Genomic DNA, 22,791 nt, shown 5'->3' on the forward strand with positions numbered 1-22,791 from the left:
TGGACCAGTGATCTCAGCCTAAAGCCACAAGCAAGAAAAAGAATAATGGTGCAACATCTAATTTCCATAAACTCTCTCCATTGGAATCCTCCCAGACAGCTTAAGTCTTTCCTGAATGAAGAGACAGACCTACATTTCTAAGAGTAAGGTTCAGTTCTCTCCTGAAGGCAAAAAAGGAAGGAGGACATTTTAGGAAACAAGAATGGGGGTTCTCCTTTTGGGCAAGACAAATGGTGTCTCTTTGAGATTGGGCCTCCTCTGCTGTTCTTCATCAGCTCCTTGTGTCTTCATAAGTACAGTCACCTGGTTAAAACTGTAGGTTGATTTCAGTCCTGTATTTTCAGTCATTCTCTATGGAACTATGGCAGACTTAAGGACACTGAATGGCAAAGATGCGAGTAGCTCATTGCTAGTAGTGACTGAAATGAGGCAGAGTTCCTCAGGAGTGGGGGTAAATTCTGGCAGCCTACAAAGTTCCCCACTGCTGCTTGTGTTGGCTGGGTAAAGAGGAGAGTAAAAGCGAGCAGCCTGGTGAGTCAAGATGAAAATTGTTCACAAGCAAAGTAGGAAGGGAAGAAGAGAAAAAGAAAAGAAAACAAAGTAATGCACAAGCAAGAGGCAAGCACCTACTACCACCCATGGATAGGCCTATGCCCACCCAGCTGCCAAGCCAAAGCTGGCCAACCTCCAAAAACCCCCTCCTTTCACTTTTTATGTCTGAGAGCAACCTCTCACCCTGGTGCCCTCCCCACCACTGTGGTTGACACCAGACTTCAGAGATGTCTCTTTTTTTTTAAACCTAAATCCCTAGCCTCACTTGCTATTTTATAGAAGCATAATTTGAGTTGAAATTGCAAACAAAGAGCTAAACGGGATTAAAAGTGCCAGCACTCACTTATCTCCAGATGCAGACACCTGGAGCCAGAGGCCTTAGAAGCCAGCCTGAGAAGAGACCGAGGGAGGGAGCCTATCAGCTTGAGAAGAAGCCAAAGGAGGAAGCCTGATGCCAGCAGTCAGTTATGTTTTGGCTACAGGTTGTGGACTGAGCAGAAAAACAACTTCAGAACAGTTTCAGCAAGGCCACAGTGTTCAGAAATAAGATAATTGCTTCATTTCTCTGTAGTGTATATAAGGAATTTGCTTTTTCAGTGTGCATGTTAGGTGGAGCAATCCCTCGTGCACCCAGCACTGCAAGAAAGCAATGCCTGCTTCATAATGCTACAGGGGTTTTAAGGACTTCATTTCCCCGTTTTGGTGACAGAGTGGGCTAGAAGGGCTTGATAATGCTAAAGATTGGAAGGAAAGACCCCCTTGGCGTGAACTTTGCATAAAGGAGATGAGCAAGTCTCTGCTAAAGGGCAATTTGGGTGCCAGTCAGTACTGACCATCGTGGTCCTGCTGAGTTGCAAAAGCAGAAGTTGCCAGGTTATGAATTGTGGCCACATATGGCCAAATTGAGTCAAAGCCCACCTCCAAACGACCACCAGAGACCTCTCCCCACATTCGGTGCCCTGTGCTTAGGCCCTGGAAGAGAGACTCCCCTGTGCCCTGTGGTGCAGCCCATGGTGAGGCAGCTGTGCCCCTGCAGCACACGGAGGCCAGTGGGCAGCAGAGATCCACTCGCAGCCCGTGGAGGAGCCCACACCAGAGCAGGTGGATGCCTGAAGGAGGCTGTGACTCTGTGGGAAGCCTGTGTAGGAACAAGTTCCTGGCATGACATAAGAGCCTGTGGGGAGAGAGGAGCCCACACCAGAGCAGGTTTGCTGTCAGGACTTGTGACCCTGTGAGGGACTCAGGCTGGAGCAGTCTGTCCCTGAAGGACTGTTCTCCCATGGATGACCCACGTTGGGGCAGGGTGTGAGGAGCTGCCCCCGTGGCAGGCCCTGTGCTGGAGCAGTTCATGAGGAACTGTATCCCATGAGAAGGACCCACGCTGGAGAAGTTCATGAGGGACTGTCTCCCATGGGAGGGACCCCACGGTGTAGTAGTGGGAAGTGTGAGGAGGCCTCCCCCCGAGAAGCAGCAGCAACAAAGTCCATCTGTAATGAACTGACCATAACCCCTATCCCCTGTGCCATTGAGGGGGAAGGAAGGAGAGTCCTGGCAAGAGGGAGAGGTGGGAGTGTTTTTAAGATTCAGTTTTATTTCTCATCTCCCTGCTCTTATTGTTCCTTTAATAAATCAAACCTTTTTCTCCTTGAGTCTGTTTTGCCTGTGACAGCAGTTGCCGAGTGATCTCTCCGTCCTTAACTCACAAGCAACTCATTGTATTTCTCTCTCTCTCTCCTGTCCAGTTTAGGAAAGGGAGTGATTTTATGATTTGGTGGACACCTGGTTAAACCACCACACCACGCAAGAACACTCCTGGGGATGAGCAATGAGCTCACCGTCTGTCAGGTGCTCATCAAACTTGAGCTTAACCGGTCTTAAGAGAAACACAGCAATGAAAGGAATGAAAGCACATTGCCCCGAGTTTCTGGCACTGTTTCCTTAATCCCTGCAGAACTGAACTTCATAGTAATTTTAAGAAGAATTTAAAATGTAAGCATTTGAAGCAAATGAGAACATCCAGGAATAGTGGCAGTGGGCCTGCACCTGCAATTTAAGCAGGTTGAGGGTTGCCAGCTCTGCTTACAGTGTTTTCTTGAGGTATTTTGGGGACAGTTTACCACAGCCTGCCTGATCAAGGGGAGCCTGTTGATAAAGCATTCTTACTTCAAGCCCAGGAAGCATCAGGCTCACAGGCTCTGATCCATCCGGGATACTTCAGCCTCCCCAGCATCTGCTGAAAAAATCACACAAGAGCTTCTGTGCTCTGCAAGAACATAGAGGAGATTGGGCAGGGAAGGTAGGAGACCGTCATGGTTCAGTAAAGTAAATGAGTCCAAGGAAAAGAGGAAGCACACAGGCAGTGGAACCAGAGACAGGTGTCCTGGGAAGAGTATAGGGACAGGATCAGGACACAGTTGAAGTTTCTACAGGTACGATGGCTAGAAAATGAAGCACATACACTCTCACACAATCCCCCTCCCTGAGAAATAAGACAGGAAAACTGGTGACAATTAACACAGAGAAGACTAAGGTACTGAACAATGTTTTTGCCTCTGTTTTCACTGGCAATCTCTCATCTCACTTCTCTCAAGTCTCTGAACCTCAGGGCAGGGACTGAGGAAGTCCTTGCCATTCTAGGAGAGGATGATGTTTGAGGCCACTTGAGGAATATGAACAGATGCAGATGTTGAGTGGCATCCCTGACAGTTGCTTCTCTCAATAGCATTTGAGATGGGAGATGTCAGGTCTGAGGTTAGTTCCCTGCCCACCCGCTTGCACCAGACAAATACCACAGGATGGTCCTTGAGGGTGTGTAAATGGCTGCCCTGGAGACTTTCTGATGGACTTGTAAGATGTGGGTTTTACTACCGAGCTTGTTTACAACAAAATTTATTAATCATCTGTAATTACACTGCCTGTCATCGGGTGAGGTATTCCACCAAACCCACGGCGTTTGCAGCCTGCTCACACGCAGTGCTGGGCACAGTGGCCCTCTGAGTGTTAACAGCAATGCTGCTGCATGTTAAGAACGCGATTAAGGAAAAAAATGTCAGTAAAAGTTTCTGCGGTACAGAAGAGTCGAACGCGTTGAGCTTCTGGAGCGGCAGGTAAGGTGCTCCCGAGTTACTGCTTCAGCCTGGAAAGGAGCAGGCGGTGCTGACGAGACCCGAGAGGTGTCTGGGAGGTGCCTGCCTTTGGCTCCCCCGTGAAGTGGAAGCAATCACACAGCCGTCTCACGGCAGGGCCGCGCCCGCAGTACCCCGGGACTCGCTTGCCGACGGGCCCGCCGCGTCCCGCGCCTCCTTCCCCGACTGCTCCGGTGCGGTCACCGGACCCCGGCCGCTCGAAAGGCCTTGCCGGGCCGGGCCGGGCCCGGGCGCTCCGGCTGCGGCGTGCAGCAGAGGCCAGTGCCGCCGTCCCGTCCCGTCCCGTCCCGTCCCGTCCCGTCCCGTCCCGTCCCGTCCCGTCCCGTCCCGTCCCGTCCCGTCCCGTCCCGTCCCGTCCCGTCCCGCAGCCCCGCCCCGGCCGCCCCTCAGTGCGGGGCCGGGCCCGGCGGCCCGCGGGCCTTTCGCTTTCGGTTGTGTCGGCGGCGCGGTGCTGGGGCCGGTGGTGGGTCCCGGCGGGGCTGGAGGCCGCGGCGGCGGCGCGGTGCTCGCGGGTCGGGCCCGGCGCGGGAGCGGCCGCGGCTGCCCGTCAGCTGCAGCGGCGGGAATGGCGGGGCTGCGGCGGCTGTGCGGGCTGCTGGCGCTGCTGAGCGCGCTGCTGAGCGCGGCCTTGGCGCTCGGCGGGGCGCGGGGCGATGCGGCCTTCCCGTGGGAGGCCGTGCGGCTGCCCCGCCACGTCGTCCCGCTACACTACCACCTGCTCGTCCACCCCAACCTCACCACGCTGACCTTTTCCGGCACCGCCGCCATAGAGGTGTCGGTCACCCGCCAGACCAGCTCGGTGGTGCTGCACGGCAAGCGGCTGCGCATCAGCGGGGCAGCCGTCGGGGCGCGGGCGGTGCGGATGATAGAGCAGCCGTCCCTCGAGCAGCTGGCACTCCTCGTCACCCCGCCGCTGCACGCCGGCCACAACTACACCCTCACCTTCCAGTACCTGGCCAACCTCTCCGAGTCCTTCCACGGCTTTTATAAAAGCACCTACAAGACCCGGGATGGAGAGCTCAGGTAGTCCTCTCAGACCTGTCGTTGTTTTGGTAAATGTGGAATTACTCGGTTTTTGCATTGTGGGGAATGCTGCACCTGTGACCAAGCCTCTATTTCTCTGTCTCCCTGCTCAGAGTGCTGGCAGCCACACAGTTTGAGCCGACGGCTGCACGAATGGCCTTCCCCTGTTTCGACGAGCCAGCCTTCAAAGCCAGGTTTTCCATTAGGATCAGGAGGGAACCAAGGCACCTCGCGCTCTCCAATATGCCAGTAGTAAGTGGTTACTTTTATCAGTGTGCTGTTAATTGATTGTCTCGGAAACAGGAAAATAAAATGGGGACAGAATATCCAGGCAGTTGCTGCTGGTGGGAATGGTGATCTGAACATCTGTCTCTGTGGTCCTTTTGTGAGAGTGTATGCTGCTGTTGCTGGTAGTCTTGACACAAGGTTGAAAAGGAGTGAAGAAAATTAGCCTAAAGAAGACTAATGGGTAATCTCATTAATACAAGTGTTGCAGGTTTATTTCTTATTTATATTCATTACACTTACAAGTATTTAAAAGGAGTATGTCAAGAGAATGGAGCAGTCTTTTTTCTCTTGTTTCCAATGACAGGACATGGGGTAATGGGCGTAAGCTGGAACACAAAAAGTTTCACTTAAACACAGGGAAAAACTTTTTTACTGTTGAGGTGAGGAGCCCTGGCACAGGCTGCCCAGGGAGGGTGTGGAGGCTCCTTCTCTGGAGGTTTTCAAAACCCATCTGGACACGTTCCTGTGTGACGTGGTCTAGATGGACTTGCTTTAGCAGGGGTTTGGACTGGATGATCTCTTGAGGTCCCTTCCAACCCCTATCATTCTATGATTCTATGAAAATTACTAGTATAATATGTGCTTCTCTAGTGCCAGCAGGGTAGCACAGATAAGAATACCCAGAGATGGTTTTCTGACACATATTCTCTATATTCTGTGACATTCTGTGGTTTCCTCTGAGTTACAGGTTCACTCACAGTGTGTGAGCCTCAGAAGGCTCAGTACTCTTTCCGTTTCCATTCATTTTATTATTCTAGTCGTCAACATCATTCCTTCATTCTTGATTTTCACCAGTGCAAAGCACATAATGAAGGAACACAAATACAGTATTTCCAAGAAAACAGTGTGTCATGTGAGTTCTGGCTTCACAGAAAATGATCAGCACAATATTGAAGTTGAAGTGCCATACATGCAATCACTACTGTCATCGTTGGGCCCAGCCAGCAATGAAGTCTTTCGCCCAGATAAGCAAGGTTGTTGTAGATTCAGACAAGGGCAGGGAGGACTCACTGCCAATTATGGTTCTGGGCAAAACAAACTCCAGTACTCGACTTAGAGAGGAAGGTAGGGAAGTTTATTCTAAGATGGGCTCTGCCGCTTCTCTCTTCTCAGATGAGGATGACTCCTGGCATTCTTCCCCTTCTCTAATATGGAGTCCCTCCCACGGATCACAGTCCTTAGTGAACTTCTCTGGCGTGGATTCTTCCCCACAGTTGCAGCTTCTGCAGATACAGGGTCCCTTCCCTCGGGACATGGCCTACTCTGGGCACAATTTTAATGAGCTTCTTTGGCTTGGGTCCTTCCCGACAGTTACAGCTTCTGTGAATATGGGGTCCCTCACATGGGACATGGCATCCTCTGGCCATAGTCACTGCCTCTGCCACGGGGTCTTTAATGAAATGAGTCACTGGCCCTGGTGTGGAGTCTTTAATGAAATGCAAACAAATTACTGCTTCACCAGTCATCTCCACAGGATGCAGGGGAGTCTCTGCTCCAGCACACCTCTCTTCCCTCACTGACCTTGGAGTCTGCGTGGTTGTTTCTCTCACTCTTCCCACTCCTTACACCACCACCTGCTGGAGAAGAAGAAGGGACAGAAGAAGGAAGGAACAGGATTCCTGCTTCTTCTTAAAAAGTGATCGTGGAGGTGTCTAATTGGCTCAGCCGCAGCAGTGGGTCTGGCTTAGAGCTGGGGAGAGTTTCGAGCAACTTTGTACAGGAGCCATCTTTACAGCCCCTTCCTTCTTACCAGAAAAAGCTTCATGTCAAACCATGACAACTACAAATACTCTTTGTTGTTGTAAAAGTATGCATATATAGGGTGAGCTACAATTTGTACATTGGATCTTGCTTCAGGTACGAGATTCTTCTTCATTTCTTTTGTGTTGTGAGTTGCTGGTTGGTAAGGGAACTAACCCTGACAAACGTGGTAACAGCACGCTTGCTGCAAGTGCCTCTCAAAAATGAAATCTTTTGAACATTGGTATGAAAAATGTTTTGGGTTTTTTAGACAAATGAGTACAATAGTGAATCAGGAGAGGATGCCAGTGATGGCGTTCAGTGTGGCTAAATATATTGCAGGCCTAAGTTAGCTAAGGCTCTCTGTGACTAAGGGGTGAAAGTGGATTCGTCCAGCAGGCAACTCGTGCAATGCCAAAGTGGGTGCCTGCAGGAGCCGAGTCATGATGCGAAGGAGTTCATTTCTCTCGTGTGTAAGAGCAGCTGCTGAGATTTTATACAGTTTCTAATTGGCAGGAACTGTGTGAGGCTAAGTGGATCAGGGTGTTGGCAGACACTGAGGAAAACTGGAGCTATGAGCAGTATTTTTCTCATTTCATTGGTGTAAACTGGTGCTTAGAAATGAAGCTGCCAGGATATATACATAAACATGGTTTTGTTCTCAGTGTGGGGAAGTGGGCATGGGGTTGACTGCTTTCCAGTGATATCTTTGAAATGTAGTATAATGTCTTCAAAATGTAAGGAAGTGCTTTTAAAAGGTAGTACCTTGGAACTGAGCAGAAACACAGCAGTTGTTCATGCCAGAGTCCTCGCAGGTAGTGCTGTGGGTGATGAGCTCTGCTCGTTTTTCAGGTGAAGTCTGTGAATATAACTCCCTGGCTTGTTGAGGACCATTTTGATACCACTGTCAGGATGAGTACATACCTTGTGGCCTTTATCATTTCGGATTTTGAATCCATCAGCAAAGTAACCAGTCATGGAGTTAAGGTAACTCTGTCTCCTTTCTTTAGAGCTTTTTTTTCCCCTGCATTTATGCCTGCATGAGTACAGAATGGTTTACTTTTCAGTCATCAGGTTTATGTGTCTTAACGTTTCACAGGAATGAAAGGAGAGACAGAAACTGTTTCAATGAGAGGATGATTAGCTGCATTACTACCAATAAGGCTTGCTTTTCGTATAATTATATGCATTAGGAACACAGGTTTTTTGTGTAAGAATATATAATGAAAGGCAAATGAAACAGAGTTTTCATGGAGATTCATTGAGAGTTGGGCAGAGAGGAACCTCATGAGGTTCAACAAGGACAAGTGCAGAGTCTGCACCTGGGGAAGAACAACCCCATGCACCAGTACAGGCTGGGGGTCAAACTGCTGGAGAGCAGCTCCAAGAGAGAGATCTGGGAGTCCTGATTGATAATAAGCTAAACGTGAGCCAGCAATGTGCCCTCGTGGCCAAGAAGGCCAATGGCAGCCTGGGATGCATCAAGAAGAGTGTGGGCAGCAGGTCAAAGGAGGTTCTCCCTCTCTACTCTGCCTTGGAGAGGCCTCATCTGGAGTCCTGTGTCCAGTTCTGAGCTCCTCAGCTCAAGAGGGACAGGGAAGTGCTGAAGAGAGTCCAGCACAGGGCCACCAAGATGATCAGGGGACTGGAACATCTTTCATATGAGGAAAGGCTGCGGGAACTGGGGCTGTTTAGTCTGGAGGAGACTGAGGGGGGATCTAATTAATATTTCTAAGTATATGAATGTTGAATGTCAGGAGGTGGGGACATCCCTTTTTTCTATTGTAGCTAGCAACAGGACAAGGGGTAATGGGATGAAGCTGGAACACAAAAAGTTCCATTGAAATATAAGAAAAAACTATTTCACTGTGAGGTGAGGGAGCCCTGGCACAGGCTGCCCAGAGGGGTTGTGGAGTCTCCTTCCTTGGAGGTCTCCAAGACCCACCTGGACATGTTCCTATGCAACTTGATCTAGGTGACCCTGCTTCTGCAGGAGGGTTGGACTGGATAATCTCTAAAGGTCCCTTCCAACCCCTACCATTCCAATTCTGTGATCGGCACTAAAAGAAACTGATGTCATTTGAACGACGGTGAACCTGGTAGGGCAAAGTGGTTCCAGAGAGTCTCCCTCTAGTATCCTTTTTTTGTGTTCATGTCAGTCACTGTGGTAAAGACCAACCTCTGTAAGCTTCTGATGCTGGTGTTGAGGTGCTGCCTGATTATCTGCCCTAGGTTTCTGTCTACACGGTGCCAGACAAGATCAGCCAAGCTGATTATGCCTTGGATGCCGCAGTGAAGCTTCTGGACTTCTATGAAGACTACTTTGGCATCCCATATCCTTTACCTAAACAAGGTCAGAGTTATGTAATTTGGTGTATTCAAGGACGTTACTAAGCATGGAGAGTAAAATAGCACAAAATGAATAATGTAGTGTATTAAGGCAGGGAGGAGTTTCGCTAACAGGCTTTTAAACAAACTGCTTCACAGATCTTAAAAACAGATTTAATACCTCCCCATGGAAATGAAAATCCTTTTGTGCTGTATAGAGCTTTTTTTCAAGTATGCCATTGTCTTTACATTGTAGAGGGCCTCTATAAGTACATGTGATACGTGTGCTTGTGTGGGAGCAGCCATGAAGTGGGATGGGTGGGTGAGCACCTTCTTCATCAAGTAGAACAACACTAGCACTATTTTAATGTGAGGTTGTTTTTGGTTGTTATTGTTCTAGATTTAGCAGCTATTCCTGATTTTCAGTCTGGTGCTATGGAAAACTGGGGACTGACGACATATCGGGAATCTGCGTTGCTGTGGGACCCTGAGAAGTCCTCAGCCTCTTCTAAACTTTGGATTACTACAATAATAGCCCATGAGCTGGCTCATCAGGTAAAGGAAGAGTGGGCCTGCAGAGGGGCCTGGATTGATGGATTCTGCCTGGGCAGGGGGATCTTGGGGCCATGAGCTGGAAGTAGCTGCTGCAGCTCGAGGGCAGTCACAAGGATTGTTTCTGGTGGAGGCACCTGGAGTGGCTGCAGAGACGTGTGGGGCTGTAGGAGTCAAGGTGTTCAGTTCAGCAGCTCCAATGCTGTGGGGTCTTTCCAGCATTTTCAGCCCTTGGAATTAATTGCAGGCCACAAAATAGGAACCTAAAAGTTTGGAAAGATTAACTGTTTCCTACGTGGCTGTCCTCCCAAGTGTGATTTCCTTACAAGGTATCTTGGAAGGTGAGTTGCCAGAGCAGGCTGCATCACTAAGAAGAGGCTCCTTAGAGGTCAACAATGTACTATAAATCCAGTTTCATACATGTCCATAGCAGCTTTTGTGACAAATTGTGTACTTAATCTCAGAATCTCTTTCTTTTTTTTCCCTCCCAGTGGTTTGGCAACCTCGTTACCATGGAGTGGTGGAACGATCTGTGGCTAAACGAAGGGTTTGCAAACTTCATGGAGTTCGTGTCAGTCAGCATTACCTATCCAGAGCTGAGAGTTGTAAGCAGCAGTTACAGTACTTTTATTCCATAACTATCTTCTCAGTGCACTGATTAGTAAGGATGAAAATCAAGCAGATTTGTGCTGTGAACCACTGTAGCATCCCTGTTTGAGGGTGTCATCAGACAATATCATGTGTCTGATAGTAACTCTGAAGGGTAGGCATGTTGATTTAACTCTGTGTAAGTATTTTCAGGAGCTTGTGGAAAAAGTTGGTGATTGCAGCAAAGGTGTATTCCTTCTTTTAAAGACACTCAGGCTTCCAAAAATGTAAAGAAAGTTTTTATCTCATTTCATCAAATGGGGACAGACTAGAAAACACTGGAGTCCTTCTATGAGCTTTATCAGAGGCCAAATGTATGAAATTTTCAACCAAAGTGAGATGAACAATCCATCTGGGCTGAATTTCCCCACAACACTACAGTGGCACAATGATAGAGAAATTCAACATTAGTATTTTTTCGTGTGTTTTATGGTTACTGACCAGGCTGTCATCAAACCGTTGGAATGCTTGGGTGTCTTCTGAGTCTCCCTAGCTCAGCTATTTAGAATCAAAGAATAGAATCAGAGAATGATTTGGTTGGAAGGGACCTTTGAAGGGCATCTAGTCCAAACCCTGGCGGTGAGCAGGAACATCTTCAACTTGATCAACCATTTGGCTGTCTGTATTCCTGTTTTGGGAGGTTTATGCTGTGGATTATAAATAAGGATATGCCTTACTTTCTTTGTATGCTTTACAGATCATGTGAAATGGGCCAAAAAATGAATGAATGGTGGGCAGTGAGCAAAATTCAGTAATAATATCTGGTTTTGCTTCCTGTTAGGAAGACCATTTCTTAAGGAGATGCTTTGATGCCATGGCAGTGGATGCATTAAATTCATCACATCCTATATCTACTCCTGTGGAAGACCCAGCTCAAATTTTAGAAATGTTTGATGACGTTTCATATCAGAAGGTAAAATAGATAACTGCTGTTGAGTTCAGCTGTGCTGCTTGTTCTACACAATTCCATTTTGCTGATTTCACCCTGACATAAAAAGCGTCCCTGACTGTCCATAACACCTGGGTGGGTTCAAATGGAAGTTGCCTTTTCCATTTCTGAAGTGAGGAAGCCTTTACTTCAACCTGTTCTGTATCAGTTTAGCCTTAAACTGTTTTTTGGGGTGCCTAACCTAAGGAAGAGTTTTTCACTTGAGTGTTATACGGTGCTGGCTTGTATTGTAATTAAAAAAAATCATAGCATAGTCAATCAGTGATATTTTTAAGAGCAGTGCTTACAGAAAACCTAGGTACTGTTTCAATACACATAAACCAAGACTATTTATTAACCAGAAAGACATACAAAAGTGAACTGTCAGGTAGATTAGTTGCATGCTGAAATTTGTCTGAAACAAACATTTTCCCAGCTAAGAAGTAGCTTTGTAAACACTTTGTCCCTCCTTTTTTTTTTCAGGGATCTTGTCTATTAAATATGCTGAGGGACTACCTGACTGCTGATGTGTTTAAAGCTGGACTCGTGCAGTACCTGCAGAAACACAGCTATCAGAATACCAGAAATGAAGACCTGTGGCACAGCATGACAAATGCAAGTATTCCTTGCCCTCTTATTTTGTTAAAATTTTGTAACTTCTTACTATTGAAGAGTGTGGCCGGTGCTTCTGACTGTGACATTAGAGATGACCAAACCGTTTTTGTTTTTTTCCTTTCAGATTTGCCCTTCAGTAGGGGACGACAAAAAAGAACAACAGGGAGATGGGTTTTGCAGAAGAAGCCCACAGTCCTCTTCAAATGCGGTAAGTCTCTGTTTTCTTACCCATCAGTGTTTGGGACACAGGTCTGTGCCCTCTCACGTTCCATACCATTGCATTGACATGTGGACCTCCCAAAAGCATTCAGTGCCACTTGAGGATGGTTCTAGGGACAGCGTAAGTTTCTTCAGTTCTGTTGAGAATCTGAAATTGGACAGGAATCCCACTCCTGTGTCCAGGGCTGACTGAAAAACAGCAGTACCTGAAGAAATGTCATTGACAGTATGACAGTGTGCACAAGAAAACCGTCTGGAGGTGTCATGGAATCACAGGATTGCTGAGGTTGCTAAAAACCTTTAAGCCCATCAAGTCCAACTATTCCAACCACACCACCATGGCCAGTACTAAACCAGGTCCCTCAGCCACAGCTACACAGCTTTGGAATCCCTCCAGGGATGAGGACTTCACCACTGCTCTGGGCAGCCTGTGCCAGGGCCTAACAACACTTGCAGGGAAGAAATTGTTCCCAGTCTGCAATCTAAACCTCCCTTGGCACAACTTGAAACAAGAGAAACAACGTTTCCTCTCATCCAGTCACTTGTAACTTGAGAGAAGTGAACAATGTCATCATACACTGTCTAAACATACCTAAGCAGAGCTTACAAATGCCCATCAGTTCCATTTCAGTGTCAGTGCACTGCCATCTGCCTCCTCTTCTTACGTGTCTTCTCTTTCCCCCCAGCACTGGACTAAAGGAGTGACTCTTGATGTGAGGGCAATGATGGACACTTGGACACTGCAAAAAGGTTTTCCCCTGGTAACTGTCACAGTGAGAGGGAAGAACATCCACCTGCAGCAGGAGCACTACCTGAAGGGAGCCGACTCTGCTTCGCCTTCAGGGTGAGCTGCCCGGGCAGGGCCGGCCTACACACGCAGCACCTTCCTGCAGCCAGCAGCAGGTCACAGCAAGGGCCTTCACTGGCCTTGCTGTGGGGACACTGCTGAGCTGGCTCTGTGTGTGTGTTTGTGTATGTGTGTGTGTGTGTGAGCTCTCCCCTATGGCTGCAGAGCTAGTGGTACTTGTATCATAGAATCAAAAGACCTTTAAGATCATCGAGTCCAACCACTAACCTCACAGTGCCAAGCCCATCACTAAACTAACCCATGTCCCTCAGCACTTCATCTATACATCTTTTAGATATCCCCAGGGATGGTGACTCCACCACCTCCCTGGGCAGCCCATTCCAATGCTTAACAACCCTCTCAGTGAAAAAGTGCTTCCTAATGTACAACCTGTCCTGGTGCAACTTGAGGCCATTTCCTCATATCGTGTCATTCATCACTGGAGAGATGGGTCTCCATCTCAGCACAACTCCCTTTCAAGGAGTTGTTGAGAGTGATCATACCTCCTCTCGGCCTCCTTGCTGGACCCTGCTTGCCTGTCTGTGGGCTGGGCACTGCTGAGCTGCGGCAGCTGTGCCTCTGGGTGAGTCTGCACTCGGCATGTAGGTGGTGGTGGAGCTAAGCAGGGAAGTCCTTGTTGTGGCTTCAGTGCCAGTGATCCCTGGAGCAAATGCCTTGAAAGTCAGCTTGATGCCTCTGGCTCTGCAATGCAGAGTGTCAGTGCAGCCGCTGCTCTTATGGTGGGGGCAAAAGATGGTACTCAGCATCTTGGCTGGGACAAGGGGGAGAGGCTTTTGCAAAGTTGTTTCATTAACAAAGCACTTCTGTTTTGCAATAGGTACTTGTGGCACATTCCACTAACCTATATTACCAGTAAATCTGACATTGTGCAGAGATTTCTGATGAAAACTAAAGCAGGTAATTTCTTTGGGTGATAAGGTGATTAATTTACTCCAGGTGTGTTTGCAAGCCTTGTAGTTTTGCAGGGTTCTTTTTCAGAAGGGGAAACTGGAACTACTAGTGCCAGAGAAGCAGATACTTGTCAGCTCAATGATATTGCTATGGCAGTCTTTTAATTTATTCAGAAAGTGTGTAGGTGTGTTCTTTAAATGACTGAATGTCATGAGAGTGATGGTATTATTTGGTGTAGTACTAGTATATGTTTGAAACAGTTAGAACAAAAAGGAGTTATGCTTTTGTTTCCAGATGTCATCATCCTCCCAGAAGAGGTGGAGTGGGTGAAATTCAATGTGGACATGAGTGGGTATTACATTGTGCACTATGAAGGTGATGGATGGGATCGTCTGATTAACGTTTTGAAAGAGAACCACACAGTGATGAGCAGCAACGACAGAGCAAGTCTCATTAACAACATATTCCAGCTCGTGAGGTAAGGCCTTCTGCCCAGGCTTAGACATAGATGATCCCTGTGTCTGTGAGTACATACCACCGAGGAAGGAAGTGTCAGTGATGGATATGGCATTCACTGAATCCATTAAATAGACTGAGAGCACACTGTTTTCTTGCTTACAGCTGTGTGAACCCAGCTGTGTTCATAGAATCCCAGAGTGGTGGGGATGAGAAGGGACCCTTTGCCATGAGAGAGTTAGGGGAAAGTCCATCTTTCTGAGTCATTCTCTTACAGTCCATTTCGCAGTTCAAAGGTTAAATATTAGATTTCACTGCTTATGTGGCTGCTTAACCACATTTCACTTGAAAAAGCGATGTTGAAAGAAGAGATTTGGAAATGCCTTTGAGACTTTCCATTTTGTGTGGGTTTCCTGAAAACCATTTGGCTTGCATCTTGCTTTAAAGTTTAACTTGCTTTATCCTTTCTCTTCTATTTCCTTAGAATTAAAAAAGTGTCAGTTTCCAAAGCATTTGATTTGACCTTATACCTGAAACATGAAAGACAAATCATGCCTGTATGCCAGGGTTTGAGTGAGCTGATTCCTGTACACAGGCTCATAGAGAGGAGGGGTGTGGACACTACAGAAAAACAGTTAAAGGTAATGTTTTGACTATCTGGTACTTTCCAGCTCTGCCTCTACCCTGTAAGAAACACTTCAAAATACATCTTTATTGTTGCCTTATTTTAGGAATATATTGTCAATCTGTTTAGAGACCTGATTGACTCTCAGTCATGGAGTGATGAAGGCTCAGTGTCTGAGAGGTTCCTCAGGAACTCACTGCTGCTCTTTGCCTGTGTGCATGGCTACCAGCCGTGTGTGGAGAAAGCACAAGGATATTTTACAGAGTGGCAGAAATCCAATGGAACCTTGAGGTCTGTTCTTTAATTATTGCTGGTATTTTTTCTGATACTCAGTTTAATTGCACTAGAGTTAATTTTTACAAAAAGAGCTAAACTTTGGTCCTTTCCACTCTCTGAACCTTCTTAGTTTCATATCATACCCTCTAGCTTCCCAGTGCCTGCAGAGTTTGATGCATACAATGTGTCTAAACTAGCCCAGATGTCACACCTTGGGTTGCTTAAGCTCTGAAAAGTGAAAATAACACGTCTTCCCTTGTTTATGTGTCTGAAGATTGATCTATGCCTGCTGTAAAAGTAGGTAACTCCTCTTCCTGCACTTCATCTAATTTGCGTTTCTCATTGGGACATAAGAGCTCCCTGAAACACCCTCCAGAATGTCTCTGAGAGAGTGTTCTGGACAGGGCAAAGAAGACCATGTCAGTGTCTGACTGAGCATAGCCGTGAGAGGAATGTGCAAAGGTAGAAGGGAAAAAAAAAGGGAATGACGAGTCCAGAATTTCTGTAAGTTATTTGCAAGGCAGAAGGATGTTAAGATGCAGCCTGAGACCTGTCAGTGTTTCCCAGCCACAAGGATGGCTTCCCAGTACCTGCAGGGAAACTCCCTTGTAGTTCCTTGTCTGCTGTGTCATTTGGTGTGTGACAGCAATATGGTTGGGTTTCTACACGTGTTTCTCAATAAGACATGGAGAGTAACTTGGTGTTCAACTTGCTGTAGCTTGCCAGCAGATGTGAAGACAGCAGTGTATGCTGTCGGAGCACAGGTATCCGAAGGGTGGGATTTCCTCCTCAGTAAGTACCAGCTGCCCTCCTTCAGCCTGGAGAGAAACAAAATCGAGTTCGCGCTCAGCCTCAGAGGGAGCAAAGAGAAGCTTCAGTGGTAAGTGGTGGCACAGGAATGGGCACGTGTTTGGGGAGAAGTTCACACTCGCTGTTACTTTGATTATAGGTCGATAAGCTGTACCTTTAATATAAAAATTAGAAGTTCCTGTTTTTAAGAGAACTGAGCACTGCTGAGGTTTCCAGCTGTTCTCCCGGTGTATTCTGTGAACCTGATTCCTGCCATTCCATGGGGTGATGGCATGGGACACAGGTTTAGTTGTGATCAGAAATGACTGGATCAGAAAATACTTTAGCTCCTCCATGATGTGGTTCATGCTTTTGCCTTGTACAGCGATTTGGACACCTTGATCATGAGCAGCACTTGCAGACATGAACTTTCCACTACCTGTGTACAACAAATACCTTTCTTACTAATTTGAAAACTTTGGGTAGGGGCCTCATTTTTATCCATCATATTCAGAACATGTCTGCCAGGTTACTGTGTGAAGTAAGAGAAAGGGGAGAGATCGATGTGGGTGAGGAGCACATAGATGTGAGAAGTTGGAAGTGACCTGGCAGAACTGGTGTGTTGGGACCTTTAGAAATGTCAGCCACAGGTATTTGTCAGCTTCATCTGCTGCTCTAAATAGCTTCCAATTCTGTTGTTAATGCTTAGGTTAATGGATCAAGGTCTGCGTGGTGACATTGTAAGAACTCAGGATCTTCCACATATTGTCATGTATGTGGCCAAAAACCCTTCTGGCTATCATCTAGCGTGGATGTTTTTAAAAGAAAACTGGGAGAAACTTGTAGAAAAGTAAGGAACCTAAATTGTTTTACTCTTCTGTCTACCCAGTTGCACTTTGAAAGTCTACTTTCTACAGAAACAGCCATTTTTCTGAGTGACAGTGGTTTTCTTTGCCAGGTTCGAACTGGGTTCGAATTCGATATCAAGCATTGTCACCGATGTGACGAGCTGGTACTCAACGAGGTCACAGCTTGCACAGGTGAGGCCTTCAGATTCTGCTTTTAGGAAACAGAGATGAGAACTTGGATTAAATCTCAGCATGGTAAAAGCGTGACCAGTTACAAAGTGTCACGTTAATATCCTGCCTTTTCCTTCAAAAGACAGGGTCTTTCCTTGGAGTGGGTTAGGTTTCTCAAGGGAGAGCATTAGGTCATTAGCAAGGAGAAAGATGTTCATTGTTTCACCTGTGGGCCTGGGGGCAGTGTGTGAACATCTCTTGGCCAAAATGCTCAGAGTTTACCCACCTCCATTCATATTTTCAACCCACTTTGGAAGCAGGGGGAGAAAAAGCATGTTTCCACTGAGTGAGGAAAAATGTTGAAGGACAGTGAGAAATACAGCAGTGTTCTACACCCCTTTCTCCTGGGGAAAATCCTCTGTGTTCCTGATGTCATATGTGACAATCATTTAATCTGCTCATTCGACAGCCTCTAGGTGGTAAGAAACCCAGACTGGGCAGTGCAGGGCTAAGGGCCTCCCACAGGGCTAATGGCCTAATGGTCTCTGGGTCAGATTCTCTGCAGAAGCTGCTGCTTTTGTTGCCAGTTTAAAATGTTCTGCTTCAAGGCAAGTAACAAAACTGCGTTGAATATGAAAAGAAAGACTATAGGGAGCAGTGTTCTGGTAGATGCCAGAGATTTTCCCAAGTGCTTCAAGGATCAGTCTAGTGGCTTCTTGAGCATTTGGGGAGTTGGAGAGTGTTTTTTATTTAGAAAACTAAAAGGAGGCAGACTTCCCCATATGGGGAAAAGTTCTGAAAGTATTTAAGCATCAACACTTACATCACTGCTGCCTACAAAGGGGTCCAACGAGTGGCTCATGGGCCACTGAGTCACTCTAAAATCAGCTGCAAGGTCTGTCCCAGATCCCGCCTGTATCAGCAAGAACAGGAGTTGACAAGGTGTTAAGGGCAGAGCAGCCACAAGCAGAGCAGGCGATGCTCCTTCTCCCTGCAGCTGTCCTGCCTGTGAATGCGGGTCTGCTGAGTGAGCAGGAGCTAGATGGATCGCCCACAGCACTGTGGTTCCTTCGAATCTACCTCTTCATAATCTAACTGAAAAGTTAATGTTCCTCAGCTTGTGAGATCCATCTCCTGTGAAACCTGTTTCAAAACCCATTCTTGGGGTGGTGGGGAAGCCACATGGCCCGGATGCAGCCTCGTCATCGACTTCTTTTTGTCCACAGGTGAAAGAATTCTTTGGGTCTCTGGAGGAAAGAAGTGCACAGCTTCGCTGTGTCCAGCAAGCTGTTGAAACCATTGAGGACAACATACAGTGGATGGATCGAAATCTTGAGGAAGTCAAAGCATGGCTGCAGAACAAGCAGCTGTAAGCTAAAGCAACTGGCACATGCGTTGGCAGGAACTGAAAAGCACTGAAAAGCTGTGGAACTCTGTGGAACTTTCTGTTAAAATCTGACTGAAATGTTGCTGTTGTCACGTGTGCTCAGTGACATTTGCAAGGACAGCGAGTCACTCACAATGGTCTTTACGTCTTACCTGTGGGGTTAGCAGTCAGGACTCATTGCTCCAAGGGGAGAAATTGATGTTGTGTCCTCAGAAGGGACAGTTACTTAGGAAAGCTCAGCTGAAATTGTGGAGGTGGGATTTTTTTGTTGGAGTGGATTTTTTTTAACAGGCATTTACAGATGGCTGCCTCTGTTTACCTGCAGAAATCTTTTATAGCTCTATTAAACTTGTTTTAAAGAAATCCAACTAATGGCTGTGCTTAAAAGCACTTGAGTTCTTTGCTCTTACAACCATGCTGTTGGCATGATTCCATCATACTTATTTCCTCTGTGTGTCTCACCTCAGTTTCCTCCGATTCACGGCAGCTGACAGGAATTTTCAACAAAGACAAAGACTTTGTGAGAAATGCATTATCTGGAACTAATCACAAGCTTTGGCTGTGCCTTGCTTGCCTTTCAATGGGATAGCAACTACATCTGTCCGAGTGGTTAAAACCCTTTCATCAGAATCCAGGAGGGTTGCTGGGTTCCACTGTTAAGGGCAAACAACTGTTTTGTGTCAGGTGTGTGGCAACATGTACAGTGTTTTTTTGGTATTGCAGGCATTGTTGGCTGTTGCTTCCTTTAAAATGTTTTCAGAGTTGAAAAGGGGATTTTACAAAAAATTAAACGTGTTTCCATGACTCTGGGTAAAGTGCTTCACTTGTGTCGTTTTCACGTCTCGCTGTTGTGAGCTGTGGTTTGCAGCACTGCTCCCTCCTTCAGCTGCAATTGCAGTTTCTCGACTTCAGGGATAATAAAAGTACTATTCCTGACACACCACAGCCCCTTTCTTGCTCCCTCACCTCTCTTTTCAGTTGAGGAAGCATCACTCAGCCTGGGTGTGTCCAGCTGCTCCGCCGCTTGCTCTGCAGGACACGATCTGGTGCGTTGGCCCTGAGCAGTGGAGTCAGATGCTGTGGTGCCATGGGTGACAGGGTGCTGTGGGGAACATGGTGCTGTCGTGAGACGCTGCTGTGGGGGGGGACACAGTGCTGCTGGGTAGCATTGACGTGGAATCATAGAATGGTGGGGGTTGGAAGGGACCTTTAGAGATCATCTGGTCCAACCCCCCTGCAGAAGCAGGGTCACCTAGATCAGGTTGCACAGGAACATGTCCAGGTGGGCCTTGAAGACCTCCAAGGAAGGAGACTCCACAACCCCTCTGGGCAGCCTGTGCCAGGGCTCCCTCACCTCAACAGTGAAATAGTTTTTTCTTATGTTTAAGTGGAACTTTTTGTGTTCCAGCTTCATCCCTTTACCCCTTGTCCTGTTACTCTACTACAGGAAAAAGGGATGTCCCAACCTCCTGACACCCACCCTTTAGGTATTTGTAAATGTTAACAAGATCTCCCCTCAGTCTCCTCCAGACTAAACAGCCCCAGTTCCCACAGCCTTTCCACATATGAAAGATGTTCCAGTCCCCTGAATGCTCTGTTGCAGCCCAGCATTTCCTCTGTCACCCCAGAACCACCATGAAATCATTTGTGTATCGTACCTTGCAACAAAAATTCCAGGTCTGCAGCTAAATCACTGCTTTGTTTCTGAAAACTCTGGCACTTAGGTCCATCTTTAGCTGCTTCCCTACACAAAGGGAGTCCACACCTTAAACCTGCACTCACTGCAATAGTGCTTTGAAAAGCAGAGGAAAGGGGGAAAAACTGTAGCTGGATCTTGGTTTTGCAAGACCTTTGTGAAGTGTCAGACAAGTATTTTCGAGGCTTTTTAAACAGATGATAATCAGTTTTGATTAACCCAAATGTTTGGAGTCTGTAATCATTCCTGGAGTTTGTCTCAGAACACGTGTGCAGGTGTCAGCAGCAACAGATGAACAAACACCATTATGCGTTCTTAAAAACTCTATTAGTGTGACACAGGTTCCAAGTACAGACTGACAAGTACAGCTGAAAGTCTAAATATCCCCAACTTAAATCTCTGGGCTGCCCCTGTCTGGCACGCCACATCCTCAAGCCAGCCCTTGGTATCGGTACAGAGGTCGGTGTGATCCCCTCCGTGAGCAGGTGTGAAGCGGCTCTTGTGTAGGGATGCACACAATGGTGTTCTGCGGGCAATGTAGAGGGAAGGAACAGACACACTGGCTACACAGCAGCTCTGCCCATAGCCCACGGGCTGCAGGGGTTTCCTCAAGCCTCTTCTCTTGCAGAGCTGTTGAGCACAGTCCAGCTCCCTGCAGCTCCAGCCTCTGCCCCACGCCTGCTCCCTGCAGCTCCAGCCTTTGCCCCATGCCTGTGATCCCTCCCAGAGCACAAGGGTTAATCACAATGCAAAATGCAGTTTAGAAAAGCCTGCCTGTTGACCTGAACTTCTCCTTGGTCTCTGCTGAGGCTTGTGTACCCGTCATTTCCTCTTCTGTGGCAGCAACGGTGCTTTTCTTATACTACGTTTGTATTTGTTCAGTCCAGTAGACGCCTGAAATTCTGACATTAACAGTACAGGTACAATTGGAAAAAAAAACCAAACCCAAACCCAAAAGCCTTTTCTGGTGTGTTCTTGTTGTTTTAACTACAGTTAAAGCAGCATCCAAAATACCTGTTTTATGACTCAATGCGCCTTGGTGAAGCGGTAGATCCCCAGTTTCTCAATCTTTAGCTACCCACAGCCTGTCTCTGGTTTCCTGCCAGGAACTGGCGTGAGGAAAGGCTGCACAGCCAGGCTGAGGTGGGCTGAGGGTAACCAAAGCTTGCTATGATCCAGAACACTTAATGCATTCACCGCAATGATGAAAACGCTAGCACAGACAAGTTCTGCTGAGATTTACAGGCACTATGTGGAGGTTATGTGCAAAAGTCTGCAGAATTTTTTTTTTGGCATTGCTATTCATTTATGAAATATATTTCTTGCAAATATAAAGCATTCTTTCCCTCTGAAAACCGAACAAAATTACAAAAAGTGGAAGTATACGACTATAATAAAATGAATGACTTGGGGGGAAAAAAGAACACCTTAGTCTACTACTGGAAAAAAGAAAATACGAAAAGAGTCCAGCAAGTATCACTCTACAAAATCCACCCAGAATAACCACATGCTTTTTGCATCAGCTTTTGTTCTTCAGGAATAATTATCCACCAACAGAGAGAAGATGTTTTGACATGATGTGCCAAGATCCTGCGGGAGGAGAAGAAGAAAGGTTAGAATGCTTATCTTAACTTGGAAGAGAACGCACAGAGTGCATCTGGGAAGAGTCACTGGAATGGCAAGTCTCTAGCAACAGAAAAGAAACCAGGAAGTTAGTTTGATGAGAGAGCAATGACTCGAGCTCTCAGAGGAGCCAGGATCGTGTTGGGAATTAAAATAACTTGACTGTGAAATACGGGAATTACTTGTGTAAAATTGGGATGAACTGAGACTCACTAAAGCTGAACAACTGTATGAGTGCTGAGGCCACAAACGTCAGGATGACAAAGCACTGGGAATTAACAAAGGAATCCTTGTGAGGGGGCAAATCATGTCCTGCCTGACTGGTGACACTGACGACAGCCAAGTGCAGCTACGATGATAGTAAATCTGTATAAACCTGGACTGACAAATAAGAACAGAAACTGTCTGCAGATGGAAAAATGAACATGAAGACTTCAGATTCAATATTAGTATGAGACCAATCCCTCTCAAAGAGGGAACTTGCATTGCCAGGGTGTAACACCCCAGGGACTTCTTGTTTCACAACTGCTCTCGTAAGAGGGGCTCCAGCTTGAGTAATAATGAACCGACTCTGGGGCAGAATGCTGAATCTGACCTCCTGTTGGATGGGGGCTGAGACTGGATCCAGCCACATCCAGGCTGCTCTCAGCAGTTCAGAAAGCAAAGGAGACCAGCCTAAGCATCATGACTCAGTGGAAGAAACCCTATTGAGAACTCCTGTGACAGAGTGCCTCAGCAATCAGAGAAGAGTCCCTCACAGCCAGAACTCAGACCCTCCGTGCTGGCATATGGATGGATGGATGGATGGATGGATGGATGGATGGATGGATGGATGGAGCTGTTGCTGGACATGCTCATGCCTCTCTCCTCCATCCCCCCAGTGCACTCTCTGGCCTGAAGCATTTGTATCCAGCATCAGTTGATGATGATGATGATGAAAGTGTCCACCTCCTCACTCTGCCATTTGGGTGTCATCAAGCTACAAAGGGGCGCAGGACAACGTGCACGGAACCGGTGTGTTTGTGCCAGGAAATCCAGAGCAGGATACAGAAACCTGTCAGACCTGACAGCTCAGACATGGGACTTTCTGTATGTTCTGGGTGCTGCTCCAAAAGTAGCCTG

The 22,791-nt window shown here is 47.1% G+C and overlaps 2 protein-coding genes across 6 annotated transcripts in view; one reads left to right on the forward strand and one right to left on the reverse strand.

Moving 5' to 3' along the window:
* The first annotated feature begins 4,212 nt into the window (after window positions 1–4,212).
* Window positions 4,213–19,154, forward strand: ERAP1 (endoplasmic reticulum aminopeptidase 1). Its single transcript, XM_010197989.2, has 18 exons — window positions 4,213–4,721; window positions 4,835–4,973; window positions 7,602–7,736; window positions 8,982–9,102; window positions 9,478–9,632; window positions 10,121–10,234; window positions 11,059–11,190; window positions 11,689–11,820; window positions 11,945–12,028; window positions 12,726–12,883; window positions 13,725–13,804; window positions 14,093–14,276; window positions 14,739–14,895; window positions 14,986–15,170; window positions 15,874–16,035; window positions 16,654–16,794; window positions 16,903–16,984; window positions 18,190–19,154. Exons 1-18 carry the CDS (start codon window positions 4,264–4,266, stop codon window positions 18,334–18,336), a joined length of 2,766 nt encoding a protein of 921 aa, XP_010196291.2. The 5' UTR covers window positions 4,213–4,263; the 3' UTR covers window positions 18,337–19,154.
* A 1,197-nt stretch (window positions 19,155–20,351) lies between these two features.
* CAST (calpastatin) overlaps window positions 20,352–22,791 on the reverse strand; it is a 61,018-nt gene continuing 58,578 nt past the window's right edge. For all 5 annotated transcript variants that reach the window (XM_062018214.1, XM_062018215.1, XM_062018213.1 and 2 more), the window contains one exon: window positions 20,352–21,636. The gene's annotated coding sequence lies outside the window, so the exon portion shown is untranslated. The remainder of the gene's footprint in view (window positions 21,637–22,791) is intronic.

Source organism: Colius striatus, chromosome Z, assembly GCF_028858725.1.
Source record: "Colius striatus isolate bColStr4 chromosome Z, bColStr4.1.hap1, whole genome shotgun sequence".
Taxonomy (NCBI): Eukaryota; Metazoa; Chordata; class Aves; order Coliiformes; family Coliidae; genus Colius; species Colius striatus.

Coding starts and splice junctions, on each gene's coding strand:
- ERAP1 (XM_010197989.2), top strand. CDS start 4,264: ATGGCGGGGCTGCGGCGGCTGTGCGGGCTGCTGGCGCTGCTGAGCGCG. Junction 7,737..8,981: donor TAACCAGTCATGGAGTTAAG/GTAACTCTGTCT, acceptor TATCTGCCCTAG/GTTTCTGTCTACACGGTGCC. Junction 12,884..13,724: donor GACTCTGCTTCGCCTTCAGG/GTGAGCTGCCCG, acceptor GTTTTGCAATAG/GTACTTGTGGCACATTCCAC.